At 50.8% G+C, this 20,632-nt stretch overlaps 1 protein-coding gene across 9 annotated transcripts in view; it reads right to left on the bottom strand.

The window, feature by feature from the left end:
* Nucleotides 1-20,632, bottom strand: part of MEGF11 (multiple EGF like domains 11) — a 342,599-nt gene that overhangs the window by 39,567 nt on the left and 282,400 nt on the right. For all 9 annotated transcript variants that reach the window (XR_004423155.1, XM_033107352.1, XM_033107351.1 and 6 more), the window contains one exon: nt 1,160-1,280. Coding sequence is in view for 8 of the 9 variants with exons in the window: in XM_033107352.1 (XP_032963243.1) it covers nt 1,160-1,280 (121 nt within the window). In the remaining variant the exon portion in view is untranslated. The remainder of the gene's footprint in view (nt 1-1,159; nt 1,281-20,632) is intronic.

The following is a 20,632-nucleotide window of genomic DNA, read 5'->3' as shown; positions in this document are numbered from 1 at the left end:
CACATTCCACATAAGAGTCCCCTCAGAAATATGCACGGCTGTTCGGAGATCCAGGGCTAGAACGCGGGTCTCCTGCCTCCCCATTCTCACTGTTTTTGCTTTGGGCTGATGACCCCACCTCGGACAGGAAACCAGCTGAGGTTGGGCCAGCCAGCCTATCTCAGGCCGCTTGTTTTCAGGACAGCCTGATTTCCCATTCTGAGGCTGGTCACTGTCCTGTTTGTCCTCAGATCCATTTCTCTCCATCCCTTGTTCTGTTCTGTGTCACAGGGACCAACCCCTGTGTCATGCAGGGACTCTGGTCCTGCTCCTCGCACAAGAACGCAGGATATGGTGAGGCCAAACAGTAGCGCCAATGGAGCCATAGATAGGGGGTTCATACTACTATAGTCTCTCTGGCGACTGGGTTGGAGACACAGGAAGCAGGAGCCACACAATGCGCAATCTGCCGTCCGCTTCTCTGCCAACCAACCAACCCCTTGCTAACTGCAATCCGCGCTTGCTAGCTCAGCCATGGCAGTTATATTAGTGGCTAATAGCTACCCGGTAACAGCTGATGGCCACCCAGCCACAGCAGATGGTCATCTAATAACCGAGCCAGCACCCTTCCACGTGAGGCCGAGAGCCTGGAAACTGCTCTCTGGGACTCTGTCCCCACACCCTGCAGCTACATGTCTCAGGCTCCGCCTCACCTGGCTCCCAGATGGGCTTGCCAATGGGCGACCTGGCCCACAGGCTGGAGGGCAGGAGCAGGAGAGACACCAGGCATCTCCTCTTCCCTCTCTGCCTTGGGCAGGGCTTTGGTGGTGACTGTCGCCTTCCTGCTCCAGCACTATTGTGCAGGCTCTCTGTCCTCGTCCAGCTCCCACTAGGTGGCCCTCACTCCTAGGAATGGTAGCAATTCCTCCCACAGTTGCTAATCTCCGGTTGCTCACCTTCCCCGTATGCTCCTCTCACACCATGGTAACAAACCCCGTGTATTACACCCCTGCTATTGAAGTCCCTGGCATCAATTTGCTTGGCTGGAACCTCACTTACAGGTTCCCTGACCCTGCATGTGGGTGGATGCGGCAGGAGCGGCCCAGACCCCTCAGCTGGTGGACCCCCTGGGCAGTGTGCATATCTGAGGGGGATGGGACTGGGAAAGAAGGCACATTACCTTCCTTGCAGGTGCAGAAGCCATCTACTGGTGAGCAGGTGCCACCGTTGTTACAGCTGCAGACGGATGAGCAGTTGGGGCCATAGGTCCCTGCTGCACAGGGAACTGCACAGACCTCTCCCTGGAAAAAGGAGTGAGTGTTGGATCAGAGGTTGCCCCATGTGGGGTGGGTGACTGGTCGGTAGGATAATGACCTCTGCCTTCCCCCTACCCGAGATGTCCATGATCTAATCCCTGGAACCCGTGAATATGTCACCTTACGTGGCAAAAGAGACTTTGCACATATGATTAAGGACCTTGGGATGGAGAGCTTCGATTATGCAGGTGGGCCCAGTCTAATCACATGGATCCTTAAAGGAAGCCTCGAGAAGCCCTCCACCTGCCTGTGTTGGCTTGGAAGACGGAGGTGGGGGCCTCTGGAAGCCAGGACCACGCCTCGTTTTACAGCCATCAAGGAAAGGGGACCTCAATCCTACCACCCTCGTAACTGAATTCTGTCAACCACCTGAAGGAGCAGGAAACCTTCTCCCCTAGAACGTCCCAAAAGGAACACAGCCGGCCCACACCTCGCCTTCAGTCCTATGAGACCCATGTCAGACTTCTAACAGGCAGACATGCAAGATAATAAATGCGTTGTGTTCTAAGCCTCTACATCTGTGCTAATCTGTTACAGCCTTGATCGGGAACTAATACAGTGCCCTCACGGATAGGGGGAGGGCCAGGCTTCCAGACCACAGCTCCAGGATGGGCAAAGCGCCCACGGAACATGTCCATGAGTCTGTATCAGGTCACAGCAGCACGGAATTTGACCCTTTGCCTTGCCATCTTATTTGATTCTCACCAGCAACCCTATGACACAGATAACAATTTCTTATTTACCTGACCCTCAGAGAAGTTAAATGTAATATAATAACATAATAAATAATGACAGCTAGTGCTTATCAATATCAGGCACTGTGCATACATCATCTCGTAATCCTCAAAAGACCCTTGGGAGATAGGACCTGTTGCCTCAGCATTATTCCCACTTTACAGAGAGAACAGTTGTATGAAGAAGTTAGGTAACTCAACCCAAGTCTAAAAATGGTTGCTCTCGATTTAAACCCAGTTTGGCTGCTTAACCATTCTGTTACCAGGTGTCATAAACCAGCCTCCCTGGAAAGCACTCTCTGAGATGGAGGTTAGCGAGCTCCTGAGAATAGCCCCTGTGAGGGGAAGGGAAGCAGGTTGGACAGAGGGAGAAACTGAACTGAGGTGCAGCTGTAACAATGGCCTCAGCTGATCTGCCAGGAAGCTCTGGCGCTGGAATGGCCCTTAGAATTGTCCCACCAGAGGAAAGGGAGGGAGAGCCTAAGTACCCCCTCCGATCATCGGATGTCCGCTGCCCCAGAGCAGGAGGCATAACTTCAGGTGAATTGGTGCTCTTTGCCTGAGGGCAAATTCTGGAGAAGGACTTGGCCAGGAGCCACTAAGTTTCCTGCAGCTGGGGAGGACGGAGGACCTCAGACCTGAGCTGTGACTTTGGGCAGCACACACAGCATCCATTACACCTCGCCTCCTTGGGTGGGCTGTCAGTCCAGTGGGTTCAGAGTGAAGGCAAGTCACAGGACAGGGGGACCAGGAATGGGGACTTCAGAGGCCTTGAGGGGTGGGAGCCTTCAGTTAGAGAACAGTGGGGTAAAGGCAATCCAGCTGGGAAGAGTGTGGACAAGAGTGCCGAGAAGTACTGTGTTTCCCCGAAAATAAGACCTAGCCAGACAATCAGCTCTAATGTGTCTTTTGGAGCAAAAATTAATATAAGACCCGGTATATTATATTATACCCGGTATTATATTATATTATACCCGGTCTTATATTAATTTTTGCTCCAAAAGACGCATTAGAACTGATGGTCCGGTTAGGTCTTATTTTCGGGGAAATGCAGTATGAGAGCTGGGAATATTCTAAGGTGAGCTGGAGGAAGGTGTTTGTGTAGGGAGGGGTGACGGAAATATTTAAAAGGGGAGTTGAAAGCTTTGACTGCCAGATAAGGGAGTTTGGGCTTTCTATTTCGAGACCCCCAAGACATGCCTTCCCCGCTCAGCCCATTTTGGAGCTATCTGCTCTGGAGTATGTGCTCACTGGATGTTGAGTTCCCACTCTCCCCCTAGGGAGTGTCTCCAGCCAGCTGCTCAGGTCTTACGCCCAGGCTTACTGTGTAAATGCTGACATGGAAATTGGGCCCCGAGACCAGAGCTCGACTGGGCCCCACTAGTGTGTGACACTGGCTAGGTTACTGTCTCTCTTTGAGCCTCAATTCCAGCATCTGTGAAACGACAGGTTTGAGGCAGAGGACCTCACCTCTCAACACTAAGTGTCCCAGGCAGCCGGTGTCACTCCCATTAAGGCCACAGAGACCCAACATATGGGCCCTCGGTGAAGGGAAGCTCCTCTCCAGCCTTTTTCTCCTCCTGTCTCACCTGCACTGGTTGGGTCAGGGAGGAGAACTGGGAAGTGCAGAGGCCCGCACCGGAAGGTTCCACGGTTCCTAGTCTTTCCTCTGCCAGTTCCTGGCAGGCCCTGACCAGCTGGAGTCTGTCAGTGCTCCCATTACCCAGACAACTCTAATTTATCCAAGACTATAAATAGCCCATAAGACTATATTTAAGCTTGGAGGGCCTTGGCCCGGGTGCAAACTGCGTGCACAGTTTATGGCTTTCTCTGCATGAGTTTACATCGAGAGCGGCTTCTCTCCTGGAGTCCTCAGTCGTGTCCCCAATCCAGGTCCTCCCGGAAAGGCTTGAGGTGCCTGGCAACAGCTGTTGCCCAGATGGGGCTGCTAGTGGGGCTCAAAGAGGACTCCCCACCCTGGCCCTGCTCCAGGGGGCCAGTGCAGAGTACCTCGCTTGAAATACCTGCTCCCCAGAGGCTGCACCTGAACACTCTTTTCTCTCAGTGCAGCCCATGCAAGGACGTGATCAGTCAGCTTGGTCTTACAACAGCCTGGGGAGGCCACCGGGCTGAGAGGACTTTCTGCTTTCCAGAGAGGAAATGGAGACTCAGAAAGGGGCAGTGACTTATCCAGGGCCCCACAGGGTATTAGTGAGGGTGAAGGAGAAAGAGCCAGACCTTTCTTCTGGGGGCCAGTGGTTACAGAACAGACTCTGGGGCCATCCTATTATGTAACCTTGTATAATTTACTAAACCACTCGGGGACTCAGTTCCTCCATCTGTAAAATGAGAATAATAACATCCCTACTTCATAGGATTGTTAAAGGATTAAATTAGTTATCATATGTGAAGCAGATAGAGCTGTGCCTAGCAGGCAGAAAACACTACAAAAGCTATTACTGCAAAGAAAGAATATCTCTTATAAAAGGAATACACAAAACCCTCTATGGTTTCGGCAGAAGGCAGTGCTGGAGGAGGGTTCCATCTCTCAGTCAGTGAACAAATGCTGGATCAGTGCAGGAGAACAGATTCCCTTCCTGCCACCTCCTCCAGGCTGGCTCCCTGGTTCCCTCCTCATAGATGAACAGGCTGAAAACACCACATGCCAAGGGTATGGTCTTGGGGGATGGAATGACCACTCATTGAGGGGCATTAATGTGCCAGGAGCTATTCCACTTTCCCTTTGTTAGCAGCTAATAGCAAAAAAAAGTCCAAATGGGAAAGCAGGCAGTTTCTAAAGTGCACAGTTCTGCCCTGAAGGAATGTGAGCCCAGTACAGCTAACTACAAGCACTCTCCCTCCTCCACCTCACAGGCGTGACTCCACCCTCGTTCAAACTCCTCCATAAGCCCAAGCACTAGCTGTTAATTTTTTTGTCAGATTCCCTGCTTTCTGGTCTGTGATCTGGTCAGGCCCGGTGTGCAGCTGATTGGCCATCTCTGGTGACTGACATGCATAGCAAGCCAATAATCAGCCTAGCTTCTTGCCTCAGGGCGGCTGCTGGTCAAGGTTTGGTGATTCCCAGGGTTTCTGGGTGCCCATCCCCCAACACACAGGCCATTCTCTCATTCATACACCTCCCTGGTTTGGGGCACCATTAGCAGGCCTTGATCATGATGCCCTGTGTGGCGTCTGAGTCTATGGGGTAGTTAACTATGTCTGCCCATGTTTAGGTAGTCAGCGTACACACCTGTGAGGCTCAATGTATTCATCTCTGGGGGTATCTGTTTATTCATCTGTGTGGATTCGGGTGTAAATTTCTAACTCCTTCCTTGTCCTTCCTTCCTGGTGTGTTCCCTCCCCAGGCCCCCAGCCCTGCCCTGGTGGGAACTGGGTACACACACAGCTACCATCGTCCCAGCACACTGGGGGTCCTGGTTGGCTCACATGCCTGCCTCAGCCCTGGGCTGTGAGCTCAGGGAGACGGAGATCTAATTTTATTCACGTCTAGATTCTCAGGGCTTGGGATCCTGCTGGTATATAATGGGCCCTTGGTAAATGTTGTTTCATTGAAATGAGATGTTTGTGTGTACACACTAGCTTCTGCTGTGGACAGAACCAGAAGAAGTACTGGGCACTTTCCATATGCTTTCTCTCTCACGCCAGGCATTTCAACAAATGTTTGCTGAGTGGGGGCCAACTCTGAGCCAGCCCTGGTAGTGGGCCCCAGGGGCACACTGGATAGAGCCTGAGATTTGCCTCTGTCCTGGGTAACTCGCAGGTAGTGCCCACGGCCATACTCATGTCTGCATCCAGATGTGTTTATTTGTCCACTGACTTACTGTCTCCCCAGTTAGACGAGAAGTCCATGAGAACAGGGATCGTACCTGTCTGGGTTGCCTAGTATCTCCAGCTCAGTACCTGGCACAGAATGGAGGTACTCTATAAATAGTGTTGAACAAATGAGGGAAAGGCAGGCCAGATCCTGGTCTATGCTCCCACCACACCCAAACCCTGCCCAGCCAGGCGAAGGGTCAGAAGTACAGCCAGAAAATTACCCTGTTGGCGTCTAGTGCATCCACTCAGGGAGACAAGACCCTCTGATCTGAACAGAATCCTAGAGATGATCAAATCCACTGCCCTCATGAGAAGGAGACAGAGTCAGAGTGGACCCACGAGGTAGAGCTGGGACTTGCAGGCCCGTGTTCCTTAGGGCACTGGCTGCAGGGGCTGCGCTTTAGAGCCTCCCTCCCCAGCCCTAGCCCAGTGCCTGCCCAGACCAGCCCTGAATTCACATTTGTTGATCTCTTCAGACTCCTGGAAAACGGCAGGATGCGAATCCAGGGTTGTGAGTTTCATTTGGCCTCTGACGTGCTTCACACAGCCTAGCACCTCTGTTCACTCCCTCTGCCAGGACCCTAAGGCCCTTTATGGAAGCTGTTCCCCAAGATCTCCATCCAGAATTCCTATAACTCTTACTGCTGGAAAACAGTCTTCTCTTCTGATAGACTCATGTGCATGCTAGGTAACAGACAGGCCTTGGTTTCCTTATCAATTTTATATGTGGCTGTTGAAATCAATCAGTCTCCCTAGCTTTTCACCACCAAGAATCCTTGTTAATATCCTCCCTCTACAAAACCTACTCAATTGTAAAGACACTGCTGTCACTCTGTGGTGTTTAAGGCCAGTCACGTATTTAACAGGTACAATTTGGCCAGTAACCACCACATGCCATGTGATTCTGGTGGCAGCATCTTGTCCACCAACCATGACCTAGAAATTCCCATGATGTCACCTACAACCAATCAGAGCTTCTGATCAGCGTATGCTAACCTGGGATATCACATATAGTTAATTTAATTCCAATTAAAAGCAAAAACAAACAAAACAAAAACCTTGGTGTTTTAGTTCGTTTCATCACAGGTAATGGAAGATTGCCCGTTGGCTTTATGAAATGTTCAAAACCGCTCTTGGCCACCTGCTACAGAGTTTGCAGGTGACTAGCTGGGAACCACTGGCTGGGTCATCTCTAAGGGTCCTTCAGCGCTGACTCACTGAGCATCTTCTTGCCTGCAGTAGGGGTCTTAACACAAAAGAGTAAGGATTGGTGGGAAAGTGGTCCCAGGGGTGGGAGTGCTCCTGGGCCTGTGAGAACTACAACAGCTGGGTGGTCTCCTACTCTGCTAATACGTGGCCGAGGACTGGCCACACGCCCATTCCTAATGTTGGGGGAATAGCCCATCATGCCAGGGCTAAGAGTGGTGGCAATCCCTTGGTGGTGGGAATCACTTAGTCCCTTTGCCTTGTTTTACAGGTGAGGAGACTGAGGCCAAGGGAGGGAAAGTGACTTGGCTAGGGTTACACAGCCAATGCTAGGCAGAGATAGGCGGGGAACTTGAATTTGCTGGCTCCTTTTTTAAAAATTTTTATTGGGGAACAGTGTGTTTCTCCAGGGCCCCTCAGCTCCAAGTTGTGGTCCTTCAATCTAGTTGTGGAGGGTGCAGCTCAGCAACAAGTCCAGTCGCTGTTTTCAATCTTTAGTTGCAAGGGGCGCAGCCCACCATCCTATGCGGGAATCGAACCAGCAACCTTGTTGTTGAGAGCTCGCGCTCTAACCAGCTGAGCCGTCCGACCGCCCCCTGGCTCCCATTTTTAGCACAGAATGCTAAGAGCCCAGCTATTGTGAAATTCTGGGGCAGCCTATGCTGCTTTGTTTGTATCAACAGCACACTCACCACCTAAGCACAGAGCATCCAGAGGACATGGCTTTGACCTTGAGAAAGTGCCACCTGCTGAGGCCCAGATGCTTTGGCTCTTTCTCCACGCTTGGAAGTTGACGTCTGGGTATTTTCATGTCCTTATCTATCTTCATCTCACCTCCACAGACCTCCCCTACCTCCCAGCCCAGGAAAGGGAGCCCTGCACCTTCCACAGGAGGTCCCTGAGGTTTCCTCTTCTGCTGGAGGGAGCCTGCCAGTCCTGCTCAGTGTCTTCCTTCTGTGAATGGAGGATGGATGTGAACTCTTCCTCCCATCCAAAGGCCCGTTAATTATAGATGCAGCATTGGCTATTAACATTTTGAACTTGACTTGAAAAAGCTTCTCGCAGAATGGAACCCCGGGAGCTGATCTTGCTAAAAAGATGCAAATCGCCCCTCCAGCCTGCCTTCCAGGGGTCTCCTTCCACAACGTGGCAGCACAGGCCCAGACCCCCGTGGGTAATGAGTTATATGTTCTATTAAATTTGTTTCAAATGCTATTTATTGAATTTTCTCCCCTGCAACATGCTGCTTTGTAGCTCGGCCCTGTTTGGGAAAATTAATCAACAGCTGGGCTTCTTGTGTGGCCCATCCATTTTCCTTGCAATGGGCAAGAGGTTAATGAGTATTTTTTGGAGTGGAAGAAAGAGGAAGATGGAAACTAGTTGACCCTCCCTCACACAAAAGTGGGAGGCAATCGTGTACGTTTGTCTCTGGGTCCCCTTAAATATGTTCTGTGGCTGGGATGCAGCGTAAACGGAGTGGAACCGAGTTTTCTAGATCCAGCCCAAGGTGGTAGGCATGCTCCTTCCAGCCTGTGGGAGCTCAGCAGAGAGGACTCTGGGACAGGAGCCAGGGACGTCGCCCTGGCCCACGTGTCTTGTTGTTGGAGGAGTAGGGATGGTTTAGGCAAGAAAGGGCCTGGACCTGGGGTCAGAATACTAGGTTTAAGTAAGGCAAAAACACTGGCTCAAGGAAAGTTGGCCTTATTTGTTCATTCATTCAATCCTTTAACATTTGTGGAACATCTCCTGTAGGCAAAGTACCGTTATTACGGCACTGGGTCGAACTAACCATTACACTAGACTAGATGCGACCTCAGGTCCCTTTTAGCTCCCATATTCTTTACCCCTGCCCTCCCACTTCCAGAGCAGGCTTCCCTGTTACTTGCCCCTTTGTGGCACTTACCACAACTGTAACTTAATTAAAAAACGTCAGCTCTCATCCACTAGAGGGTAAGTTCCATGGGGGTAAGGACGGGGCCTGTTTTATTCAACTGTGTGACCCTAGCAGCACCTCGCCCACAGTCAGTGCTCAGTGCAGATGTAATGAATTAACTCAGTCATTTAGGATACAGCTTTTTAAGCACTAGTCTGTGTTAGACACTGTGCAAGGCCGCGGGATACACAGCGAGCAGAACAGATCTTTCTCTGCCCTCATGGAGTTCACCCCCTAGTGGCTGGAAGGGGGTAGGGCACCAGATGAGGCTGTGGCAGGAGAGGGGCGCAGTCTAGTGTCCTCCCTACTTCCAGACGTTCCGCAGGCAGCCTTCAGTGGCCTCCCTGAGCCTCTGGTTGCTCCTGTTCCCCTCTTTCCCCTGCTATTCCTGGAGTCTCAGGGCAATAGTGCAGGCTGATTTTGATGTCCAATGTCACATGAATGCAACCGGCATACATGGGGCATGTGCTTTACTGTTTACAAAGCCCCTTGTCAGGCAAGTGTCTTCTGTGCCACGCCAAGTGCCAGCCCTGACCTGCTGCACGCCTCCTGCCCACCCTTCTCAGTCACCCTCACTCCCAGCTCCAAGGGCTTAGGCAGTGGGACTCCCAGGTGGGGAGCTGCATTTGTGATTTTTCCAGGGGAAAAGGGTAACACATGGCCCACAAGGCAAAGAGAGAACAGCTTGGCCCAAACGCCAACCACAGAAGCCTTTCAATGCAGAGCAAACCTCGCTGGACCTAATTAGTGTTGTCACTGATAAAGCAGCAACTGACAGCGAATGCAGGTTTGGAAAAAGAAACTCTGCATAAGGCACGAGGAGCAGAGAGCCACGGAGATGAGAGGGAGAGAGAGATGGAATCCACTTGTTACTCACGTTCCTATTCCTTCCTCCCCATGCAGAGGGGGAAATGCCCAGGTCCTTGCAGCTGAGTCACTCTGTCTGGCTCCCATGGGAGATGGGTAGAGAAGGGCTGAAAGTTAGGCCTGGAAGCCGTAGGCCTGTCCAAAATGAATAGGCTGTCAGTGACCTGAGGCTGCTCTGGACAGTTGTGTAGGCTGTGTACTGCACAACTGTGGAGGTGCCAACCACATGACAGTTACCATAGTTTGATTTGTATGAGTGTGTTTTGTGTCAGTGGTGTGACAGCTGTGGGGTAAGCTTAGCATCTGCATGTGTGACATTTGAGCCAATCCTAGCCACACAGCCCCAAGGGTGACTTGATTATGGTGGCTTTGAGCATGGTGTGCATGGTTTGGACGTGCTGGGTCTACATTGTGAGGGTTGGATATATGGGGTGCATGTGTGTTGCAGAACCCAGATCCTCTGGGGTGATGGCCGGGTGGTGTGAGCTCAGGGCAGTGGCCTGTCGAGCCAGAGTCTGACTACAGTGACAGTGACATTGTCCCAAGTGAGAACCAGATTGTGGGGGACGAAGGGTCCTGCAGAAGCCAACGGGGATTGTTTACTAACGTCTAAGCAAAGTGTGGCACATTCACGACTCAGGGGATGCTTCTAAACTACCTGTGCATTTATTCCCTGAACATTTATGATCAAACTCTGTGCCGGAGGCTGTGTGAGGCCTGGCAGTGGGCTGGCGTCAGGAAGGTGGCAGGATGGGGAAACGTAGAGACACAGGCACGAATCAGGTAGACATGCGCCCCAGAAGCTTTCTGTTTATAGAGGAACAGAAACATCTACTGGACAGAAACATCCACACTGTGCCACCAGCGTTGGCGTGCCAGCATCAGGCAGAGGGACAGCAGTGGACAGTAGTCTAGAGGTCAGAGTGGCCCAGCCAAGAAGGCCTGGAGGGCTGGGCCTCAGACTTTGCCCTAAAGACATAGGCTGGTCCCAGACAGCAGGCAAGGGACTGAGTATTCCACCTATTTTAGGAATGCCCTCCCCCAAGGCAGGAGTCTGGGCTACTCCTTTCTGTTTAAGAGGTTGAGAGTCCAGACTCAGGCAAATCCAACCGCATATTGATTGTGGAATCATTACAAAACCAAAATAATCATAGACTGAAGGCCAAGAAAGCCCAGGAGTTGAAACCTGAGGGGCTCTTCACAGGGAACAAGAAAGGAGCGGGCCTGGGAAAGGCTGCCTCTACTGTCACAGGATCTGTCCTTCCCACTGCCCAATTCCTATACATCATTCAAGTCTTAATAAAGTTGGATTTTTTTTGCCTCCTGGAGGTTTCTCAGCCAAGTTCTCATAGAATGCGTCACTACACATAATATAGGCCTGGAGCGTCTCCCCATTTAAGGCCTGAGGCCCAGGGGTCAAGTTTGAAGGGAGCTTAGTTCAGATCAGACCTCCCTGTAGGAAGGGATGAGGTGGCTTCCGGCCTGGAGCAGACCCTGTCTGGGGCTGTGGGGTCCGCAGGGGCAGAGGGAAAAGAGGGGAGCAGGGCTTCGGAGGTAGATGGGGCAGCAGGGGTTCTTCTGGGCATCATTTGCCTGGGGGAGTGGCTCAGCCCTGGGCTTGAGAGTGGGGCGGGTGGAGATGCTCAGAGCTGAATAACCTTCCAGAGCCTGTTTCCTTGTGTATAAAATGGCAACAGTGGCATCTAACCTCAGAGAGCCGTGAGAAGTCCAGAGGAGATGGATATCAGAGCATTTTGTAGTGGAAGAGCTGTGATACGGATGAGGGGCCTGGCGATGACGGCATGCTCCACCCACACCACCTGAGCTACCTGACGGATGCCTGACTGCCCTATAGTTTGACACCACTTCCAAATTCAGCTCCTGTGGCTGGAGCGCCGCTGTGGCTGTGGTTAGGGTTTTACCCTGGCGGGGGGCAGCAAGGATCACTCTGGGTCGGCCCATGGAAAAGGCAGATCACAGAGGTGGCAGGCGGCTGTGTCAAGCCCATGGGCTCTGGAACCTGACCATTGGGTTCAGGTCCTGGCTCTGACACTTACGGGACCTTGGGCAACTTATTTTATTTTTTTCAGCTTTACTTGGGTATATTTGACAAACCTGGGCAAATTATTAACCTCTTTGTGTTTCAGTCTCCCTAGCTGCAAAATGGGCATTATAGTAGTACTTTTCTCCAAGGGTAGCGGTGAAGATTAAATAAGTGGATATATGTAATGTTCTTAGAACAGTGCCTGGCCCAGAGGAAGTGCTCTAAATGATTTAGGCCTTTTGATGATTACGCACGGCCCAATAAGAGCCTAGGCCCACGGCAGATGTAAGAAGAGAGACTCACATTGACCTTTTCTGTGCCACTTTTGCAATACTTGCCTTGTTTCACCTCACAACCCTCCTGCAAGGAGTTCCATGTGAGCGGTGAGGTTTCGGAGGTGACCTTCCCTCAGTCATGCAGTTGGTGAGTGGCAGGGCTGGGATGGAAACAGGTTTCCCTGACTCAAAGCCCTCCCAGAGCTCTCCTCGTTCTGCCAAGCAGCCTCTACTGGGGAACCCTGGGGAGTGAATACCTACTGCGTGCTGAGTTCTCGGATTATGATGTTACCATCTCGCTACTGTGGAGGAGGTCAAGTCAGCACCATTTTGTCACCTTCTCCCCTCCCCTGCTCAAGACTACAAGGCTCCCACTTGCCTGCAGAATTCAGCACAGACCCCACCTGGCATGTAGGACCCAGCCTGCTCCACGCCCACTATTTTCCTTTCTACTCCCCACACCCCTGCTCATCCGGGCCATCTGGGCCTGAGGGCTGGGGAGCCCTGGCCTGGCTTCTCTGTGCCTGTCACAGGGAATTAATATCCCTCTTCAGAACTTTTAGAACAGGTGATAACAGTTGTTTAGTCGTGTTTTGGGAGAGAACTCTTGAGGGTTTTTATGTTATTGTTGTTGTCGTTTTACTCACATTGCTAGTTTTCTTATTAGCCCCACCTTTGAAATAATTTATTCATGACCTTTTCTGCAACATCTTTCATTTTCCAGACATAATCACATCTTTTGGCAGGAATTTCTCCCCCCCCCTGGGGTCCATAATTACTCCTGCAGATGCGATTATTGGTGCTAATGACTAAGTGGGAAGATGGCTGGGGGTGGGGGGGGGCCATGCTGGATGGGGTCTTGGAGCTTGAGGGCAGGGGTAGCAGGAGGGGAGTGGGTTCTTCTTTTGTTCTAGACCCACAGCCTTGGGAGGTTGGTCTGCAGGCCCGGGGCCCACTGCTTCCCCTCAAACCTCTCGGTGTACACACCCTGGCACTTCTTCTAGTCCTTCCTAAGAGCTTGTTTCAGCCCAGCTTTACATCAGCCGCAGGACATAGCAAGCAGGGTTGGTGCCCCCATTTTGTAGAAGATAAAGTTAAGGCACAGAGCGGTGAAGTGACTTGGGCAAAATCAAACAGTGAGTAGGTAGCAGAGCCAGGGCTGACGCCCAGGCCCGACTCCCGGCTGGTCCTTTCCCTAGCACTGACGTCTCCTCCCCGCCCAGCTGTCCTGAGGTGGGTCTGGCCTTGGAGCCACAAGCCCTGTGTTCTAGGCTCAGTTCGATCATCTTAGACAAGACTCGTAACCATGCTGAACTTGTTTCCTCATCTGTGAAATACAGCTAACAATACTTGCCCTGCTTTCCTCACAAGACAGCTGTGAGGATTGACAAGCTCAAGTGTGAGATGAGTGGGCCCCAAAGTAAGGAGGGAGACTGAGATCCCAGCCGATCTCCCCTAGAAGACAAAGGTCGGAGGTCACTAGGCTGCAGCTGAGAAGGTGGTCCCCTACTGGGGAAAGGCCTGAGAGTTTCATAGCTGGTTATTTCCCATGTATCCACAGCCCTCTCCTCTCCAGGCATTTTGGTTTGTGGTTAAGAAGTGCAGGTTCTGGGTTCAGACCGCTATAATCTCAGCTCCTGGTCGCCACAAATTAATTAGGAAGGTTACTTCTCCTCTCAGAGGCTGTTCCCTCATCTGCAAAGTGGGAATCCTAACAGCCCCTACATACGAGGCTGTTGTGAAGATTAAGTAAATAACATATGGAGAGCAGAGTGCCTGGGCCATGTGATACCACACTAACTTAGTCATCCACTTCCTCCAGACCTCTCAGGGAAGCTCCTCTGACTCGAAGCCCCACCCTCAGGCATCTGTGGGGTTCCCAGGATGCCTAGCCGGCAGCAGCAGAAACCCAGTGAACACCAGAGAAGTGGACACAATAGACAACTGGGAGTCTTTAGAGAATAGATGCCTCAGACCAGTCCCGACAGCTTCTGCTGCTGCACGGAGAGAGCTGCAGGAAACCAGTAATGAGGGCTTTGATAAGGACATGACAGGGAGAGGGTGGTGTGACATGGGGAACATTTATTTTTTAGAACAGGAGAGTCAGCAGTTTTCCCTGATAAAGCCACAAACCGCAGGGGGTCTCAGAGCGAGAAGGCTGGACTCAGACTTAGTGACATAAAGCCAATTTCCCCAACTTTACTCTGTGGATTAATTGCCAACACGATTTAACACCCTAGGGAACCCCACCCCCATCCCTCTCCGACCTGGGAAAAATCAGCAGGTGTCTGCTCTGGGGACAGCAAACTCATGAGTGGAGGCAAAGGTGGAAGGCACATCAGACTGGGAGCTATGTCACCTGCTTTCCATCCCAGTTCTGCTAATGATTTGCTGTGTGACCTAATTAAGTCAGCTTCCCTGTCTAGACCTTGGTTTCTTCCTTTGTACACTGAGAGGACACACGAGGGAAGGGCTGAACATTCTTCCATATCTGCCATTATGAAGAATAATTCCCATTTTGTGTTCACACTAACCCTGAAGAGCAGGCATTATTAACCCATTTTATAGATGGGAAATGAGGGCTCAGAGAGGCTGAGCACATTGTCTAAGGTCACACAGCTACTTGGGAGCAACAGACTTGGGATTCTAATCCAGGCCTGTCTGACCCCAAAGTTCATACCCTTTGCCTCCAATGTGTCATCTCTACGACTACCTAAGGAACCGTGACAATCGTTTATTGAGTATTTACTATGTGCCAGGCTTTGTTCTAAGCATTGTACATAATTTATCTAATTCAATCGTAAGAATAACAGTATTACATAGTACCTTTATTTATTCTGCTTTGGAGATGAAAAACTAAGACTTGAGAAGCTTAAGTAACTGGGCCATGGCCACCCAGCAAGTGGTGGCTGTGCTGGGATTTGAGTACAGGAGTCTGTGTATGTATGTGTGAATATTTTTGGATCATTTCACCTGGGCTCCTCTGCTGGGCATGGCAGCTAGAAGGTGAATTCCTCATCTCCATGGCAGCATCCAGGAAAATCTTTTACTATAACAATTAGGAAGCTAGTCAATGGTGGGGGATAAGAAGCTGGTTTTCTACTCTTAGGGCTAATAGTCTGCAGACCTCAGTTTGATGAACAAAACAATTAGAATAGGACACGCCCACACATTATATACGTCTCACCTGACTATAATTTTCAGTCCACAGTCTCTTCTGGTCCCACAGCTGTCCTTGCTCCCTAGTTCCAGTTTAGGAGCCACACAAGAGGCAGACACGCACTTTGCTCAGCGTGAGGGAGTGGAGGTGGGCTGGGGGAGGGTGACATCTTTAAAGGGCATCACAAACCTTGGAGGAAAATTCAATCACTGCTCCACTGATCTGGATTTTCATAACTCTCACCCCCCTCCCGCTTTCCCCAGCCAGAGCAGCTGAGGTTTGCGTATGACCTACCGACAGCACAGAGAAAGGGGAGAAAAATGTGGAAACGAGTTTGTTCATTTGGGTGATGGAGTGCCCGCTCCCCTTGCCAGCATGCAGGGTTCAATAACAGCAGACAGGGCTTCAAAAAATTGCAGCATAAATAGATGAGCCCTTTAAGGTAATAGAAATTCTGTCATCCAGGGGAGAAATATAGGCCCGGAATCCCACGGGAGGGGACACCAGGCCCCTCTCCTCCACCTCCCATGCTCCCCATCCCTATTATAGCCAGGACTGAAAGGAAGCATCTGCGCTGAGCAATGACCAGAGGGCCCCTTATCTCCCAGCCACACAGGCTCCATGCAGGGAGGAGGCACCCTGGAGGGGGTCTGGGAAATCAAGTCCTTGCAGCTCTGGCAGTGACCTCACAAGCTATTCACTCCGGGTGCCAAGGTGGCAGCAATTAGTCCTGGAGGAACGCAGGAGGCTTCATCAGGCTGGCTGCGTAGGTGAGGCCTAATTACAGAAGCATGGTCAGCGGAGGAGTGTGGTGGGGCTGAGAAACCGGCCTTCTCCCCCGTGACGAGAAAGTCTATTCTTGGTTCTGGAGCTGCCCTTGGGGCCCCCGGAGCCCTTGGCAGGCCTGCAGCTCCCAGTCAGGGGGAAGTTTCAACTAACTTTGCTCTCTTCCTCGCACCGCCAGTTCTACCTGTACCCTCAAACAGGGCACTCAAGCCAGGGCCAGTCAGCTTCTTCGGGGGGGGACCCCTTGGGGTAAATAACGACAACAACAATAGCAGTGGCAGCATCATCAACAATAATAGTAGTTAATACTTGTTGAAAGATTACCAATATGCAGGCATTCTAAGTATTTTATATGTACTAATTAATTTAATCAGCTCAGTAATCTGATGGACTTTATCGATATTCCCCTTTCACATATGAGAAAACAGAGGCACAGAGAGGTAAAGCATCTTGCCTATGACCACACAGCTTATAAGCTGCAAAGCTGGTATTTGAAGGCAAGGAGTCTGGCTCCAGAGTCTGTGTAACCACTATACAGTACTGCATAAGGTGGAAGCTCACACCTTTTACCCAAAGAACCCGGAGACATTAGGCGACAGCTGTTCCAGTCCCACTGCCGCTACCTGTTTATCTGAACTGCAGGGAAGCTAACGCGTAGCTTCAATCCCCGGCCCTCCTGGGAAGGCCTGCTGGGAAATGCAATGGATTTCTTTCTATAAAGGTCAGTTCTGGAAACTGAAGGACATTGCCCTTCCCAAGAATTTCATTCATTTCAAAAAGAGTATATTGAGCAAGATGTTCACACGATAGGCATTGTGCGGGGGCAGTAGGAGGTGCAGGACTAGAGGGAGACAGATTCTGAGTATGAGCCATGTTCTGTGGGAAAAGAGGTGATGAAAGGGTTAATTCTGAAGAGAAGCGGATTCAGGGAAGACTTCGTGGAAGAGGCAGCCTTTGATCTTAACCTGAAAGGCAGAGGAGGATTTTCATAGACTGAGATAAGGGTAATCAGGTGGGCATTCTAGGAAGAGAAAAAAGCTTGAGAAAAAGCGCGGGTTGAAGCCCCAAAACAGACACAATGCTTGGGGAAAAGTGAGTTATGTGTGACACCAGCACAGGTTTGTGGCAGGACTTAGCAGGAGATGAGGTCAGGTTTTGAGGGCAGGTTACAGAGGACTGGGGCTTGAGCTTTATTTGGTGGATAATGAGAAGCCATGGAGAGGGGTAATGTGTCTCTAACCTCCAAGTGGATGGGCAGTTCCACTTAGTGACCTCGCCACAGTTCAGCTACTCCCCTAGCCCGGGTGGGCGGGAAAAAAGGTCCTCACTTTCTGGATCATTCCTCACATGGACACTCCCAGGACTCTGCTGGCCTGAGCCCCCTGTCATATGACCCTCACCCATCCCTTCTCACCCTTGTTAATCATGCTGTTCTGACTGGTTGAGGATCCTGGGTTCTAACAGGCCGAGAGCAACATTGGAGCAGAGACTTGTGGGGCTGTCCAAGGTGCTGAAACAACACCGCTCCCAACTCGAAGCACTTCCATTTTAATGACTGTCTCCCACGCCATTGTTTCTTTTGGGTAGAGAATTTCATTCCTACCTTACAATAGAGAAATAGAAGCCTCAAAAGTTAGCACAACCAGACTAGGAACTTAGTTTCTTGCCTTCCAGCCCAGGGCTGTTTTCTGCCACCTGGCAGTCCCAATGCAATTCAGCAATGCACGCCCCAAGTGATTTCATTGCTGCTGCCACACTAACATGTAAAATGCCCAGAGTCTCTTCCCATCTCCATTTCTACATCTATTTCCTCAAACACTGACAGGTGTGTCCACCCCAGCGCGCCTCCTGAGACTGACCACTCAGAATGCTTGGGCAGACCTGCCTGGACTAGCAGCTGTACGTGTTCATGGCTCTGTTCTGATGCGAACATCTGGGTGCAGCTCATCCTGACACTTTCTTGGAAGGGGGTGCTGAGCTTGTGGGAAGCAATGTTCCACCCCTATTCTCATAGTTCACCCATAATTACTACCATCTTTACTGGGTGTCTATTGTGTTCTAGGCTCTGAACTGTGAACTTTCCATATGAACTGTCTCACTCTCACGGGCAAGTCTCCTCTCAACAGATGAGGAAATTCAGTTGTCGGCAGGATAAGTGACTTGTAAGTAGGCAGGGTGGAGACTGGAGGGCTAGAATTTGAACTCAGATTTGTGTGGTTCCATAGTGACCCATCAATCAAAGACTGTCATCTCACTTATGAGAATTCAGTGGCTCCCACCACTACTGGCTTTGTGATGCTGGGCCAGTCACTTACCCTGTTTGAATTTCATCCTCATTTGCAAACTGAGCAATGTAAAAGTGGACCTCCATAGGGCCATTGTGAGGAGTAGAAATGAAACACGCAGCAAAGACTCCATAACTGCTTGCCGCTAACGTGAATATGATTATTATTGGGTACAAGTTCCTTGATGGCTGGATGGGTACGTGATTAGACTTCCCACATCCCCCGCTGGGAAGGTGAGTAGGCAGGAGAAAGAACGTGAGGGCCAGCACATCCAGAGGACCAGGCAGGACTTGCTTCTGTCCTATATGCTCGTGATCTCAGGGCGTGGGGACCACCTGGCTGGAGCAGGTATGTCACTGGGCTCCCAGGGGTGGTTCCGCACCACTTTGTCAGCACTCCTTACATTTATGCTAAGCCTGAGACCACTCCTAGCCCTCGGAGACTCTGCTTTCTTAAAGCTATCCCGACATCCTCCTTAAGGAGCCCTTGGCAGGGAGAGGATAGCTGCGGATGTGGCCATGTGAGCCACTCACATCCAATAGCAAGCAGGACTGATGTGACTCCCCTCTTGCAGATGAGGAAACTGAGGTCCAGCAAGGTGAAGTGCCACGTCCAAGTGACATAAGCCTAGGATCAAGGTCTCCAAACACTCAAGGCTCTTTTCATTAGTTTCTAATTGCCCATCCTAAAAATCTTGCAAGGAAAAAGGCAGGTACATAAATTCACAAACCAACCCATAAATAAAGGAATTGCTCATTATTATTGACCATGGGACATTTGGGGGAAGTCTCAGCCAAGTCTGTTCTGCTCAGTGCCCCAGTCCTCCCCCCGCACCAAAGCTGGCTAATTGCAGGAAGCCCCATTCATTCAGAAGCTGGGGTGAGGGTGGCAATAATGATTTCCCCCTTGGAGCCTGGTGCATGCAAGAATAAGTCACGCTGGATGAGAACAACTGACTGCTCTGTAATCACCTCCAGCGGCTCCTGCTCAACATGCGACAGGGCCCAGAAGAGCCTTTCCAGGTATAATGAGGCTGGGCAGGAGGAGATGGATGAGAATTCACGTGGTCTCACTAGGGCAGCTTGGCTCACAATCTGTCTTAGCCCCAATCCCCAGGCTGGAGGGACTCCACAGCTAGGTGGAGCTATAAGAGCCAAGTCCCCCCAGAGTTCAAGAGCAGGAAGTCATTTGCATCCTGGAGGGGAGGAAGAGAGGCAGTGGCCTGGTCCCCAGACTGTTGGAGCTCTGGCCTGGGAGCAGTGGGCACACAGACACCAGCCTTCCTAGGCCCTCTCAGGGTCCTGATTTCCCCTTCTTCTGAGGAACAGTGACTAGGTCGGCAGCTGGCGATAAAGAATGGGGAACAGGGAACTCCCAGCAGGCCCACAGACAATGTATATAATCAGACTGTAATAATCTCAGTGAAACCCCTTTGCAAACACAGACACACACACAGGCACACACACACCTCCTTGCTCCTACTTTCCTTCATTTCCCCCAGAAGGGAGAGTCTCCTGACTTGGTCTGTGGCATCTGCGTAGTAGACCATCTTATAAATCAGTTGGTTCATCTCTCCTGTATCACCTCAAACTTCTCATTCACAGATGAAGTAACAGGGACTGTGGGAGGGGAAGCCATGTGCCCAGAGCCATAGAGCTGCCCTAGTAGCCAAGCTGGGACTGGAGTCAGGAAGCGCCACCAGCAGTCTGTTGTGGGCAGTGGACTTCCCCTTCAGTTACCTGATCACTCGGCTATGTGAGATTCTCATCCCAAACAACTCTTCTCTCCTACCCAAACCCCAAAGCTAGGGCGCTCCATTTTTCTAGGGACGTTACAGACAAAGCTCACATCAAGAAAGGTCCATGAGAGAGGAAACTTGCAGGTGGAGCAGATTTTTCTCTTTTGAAGAGTGTTTGAGTCCTGAGACCCACTGGACACACCCCACCTCCACCTTTGAACAGGATTCCACTTCCACTGTCAAGTTCCCTAGAATCAAACCTCATAAAGACCGGCATAATTCATGAGGAAATACAAATAGTAAACAAACATGTGGGGAAAAGGTTCACTCTCCCTAGTAATCAGAGAAATGCAAATTAGAGCAACACTGACGAGCCATTTTCTACCTATATAATTAGCCCAAATTAAAAAAAAGAATGTTAGGAAAGTTGTTTTGAAATAGGTATGTTCACACACAGCTGGTGGCAGTATAG

Source organism: Rhinolophus ferrumequinum, chromosome 6 (genome assembly GCF_004115265.2).
Source record: "Rhinolophus ferrumequinum isolate MPI-CBG mRhiFer1 chromosome 6, mRhiFer1_v1.p, whole genome shotgun sequence".
NCBI lineage: Eukaryota > Metazoa > Chordata > Mammalia > Chiroptera > Rhinolophidae > Rhinolophus > Rhinolophus ferrumequinum.
This window is presented reverse-complemented; position numbering and strand designations above follow the sequence as displayed.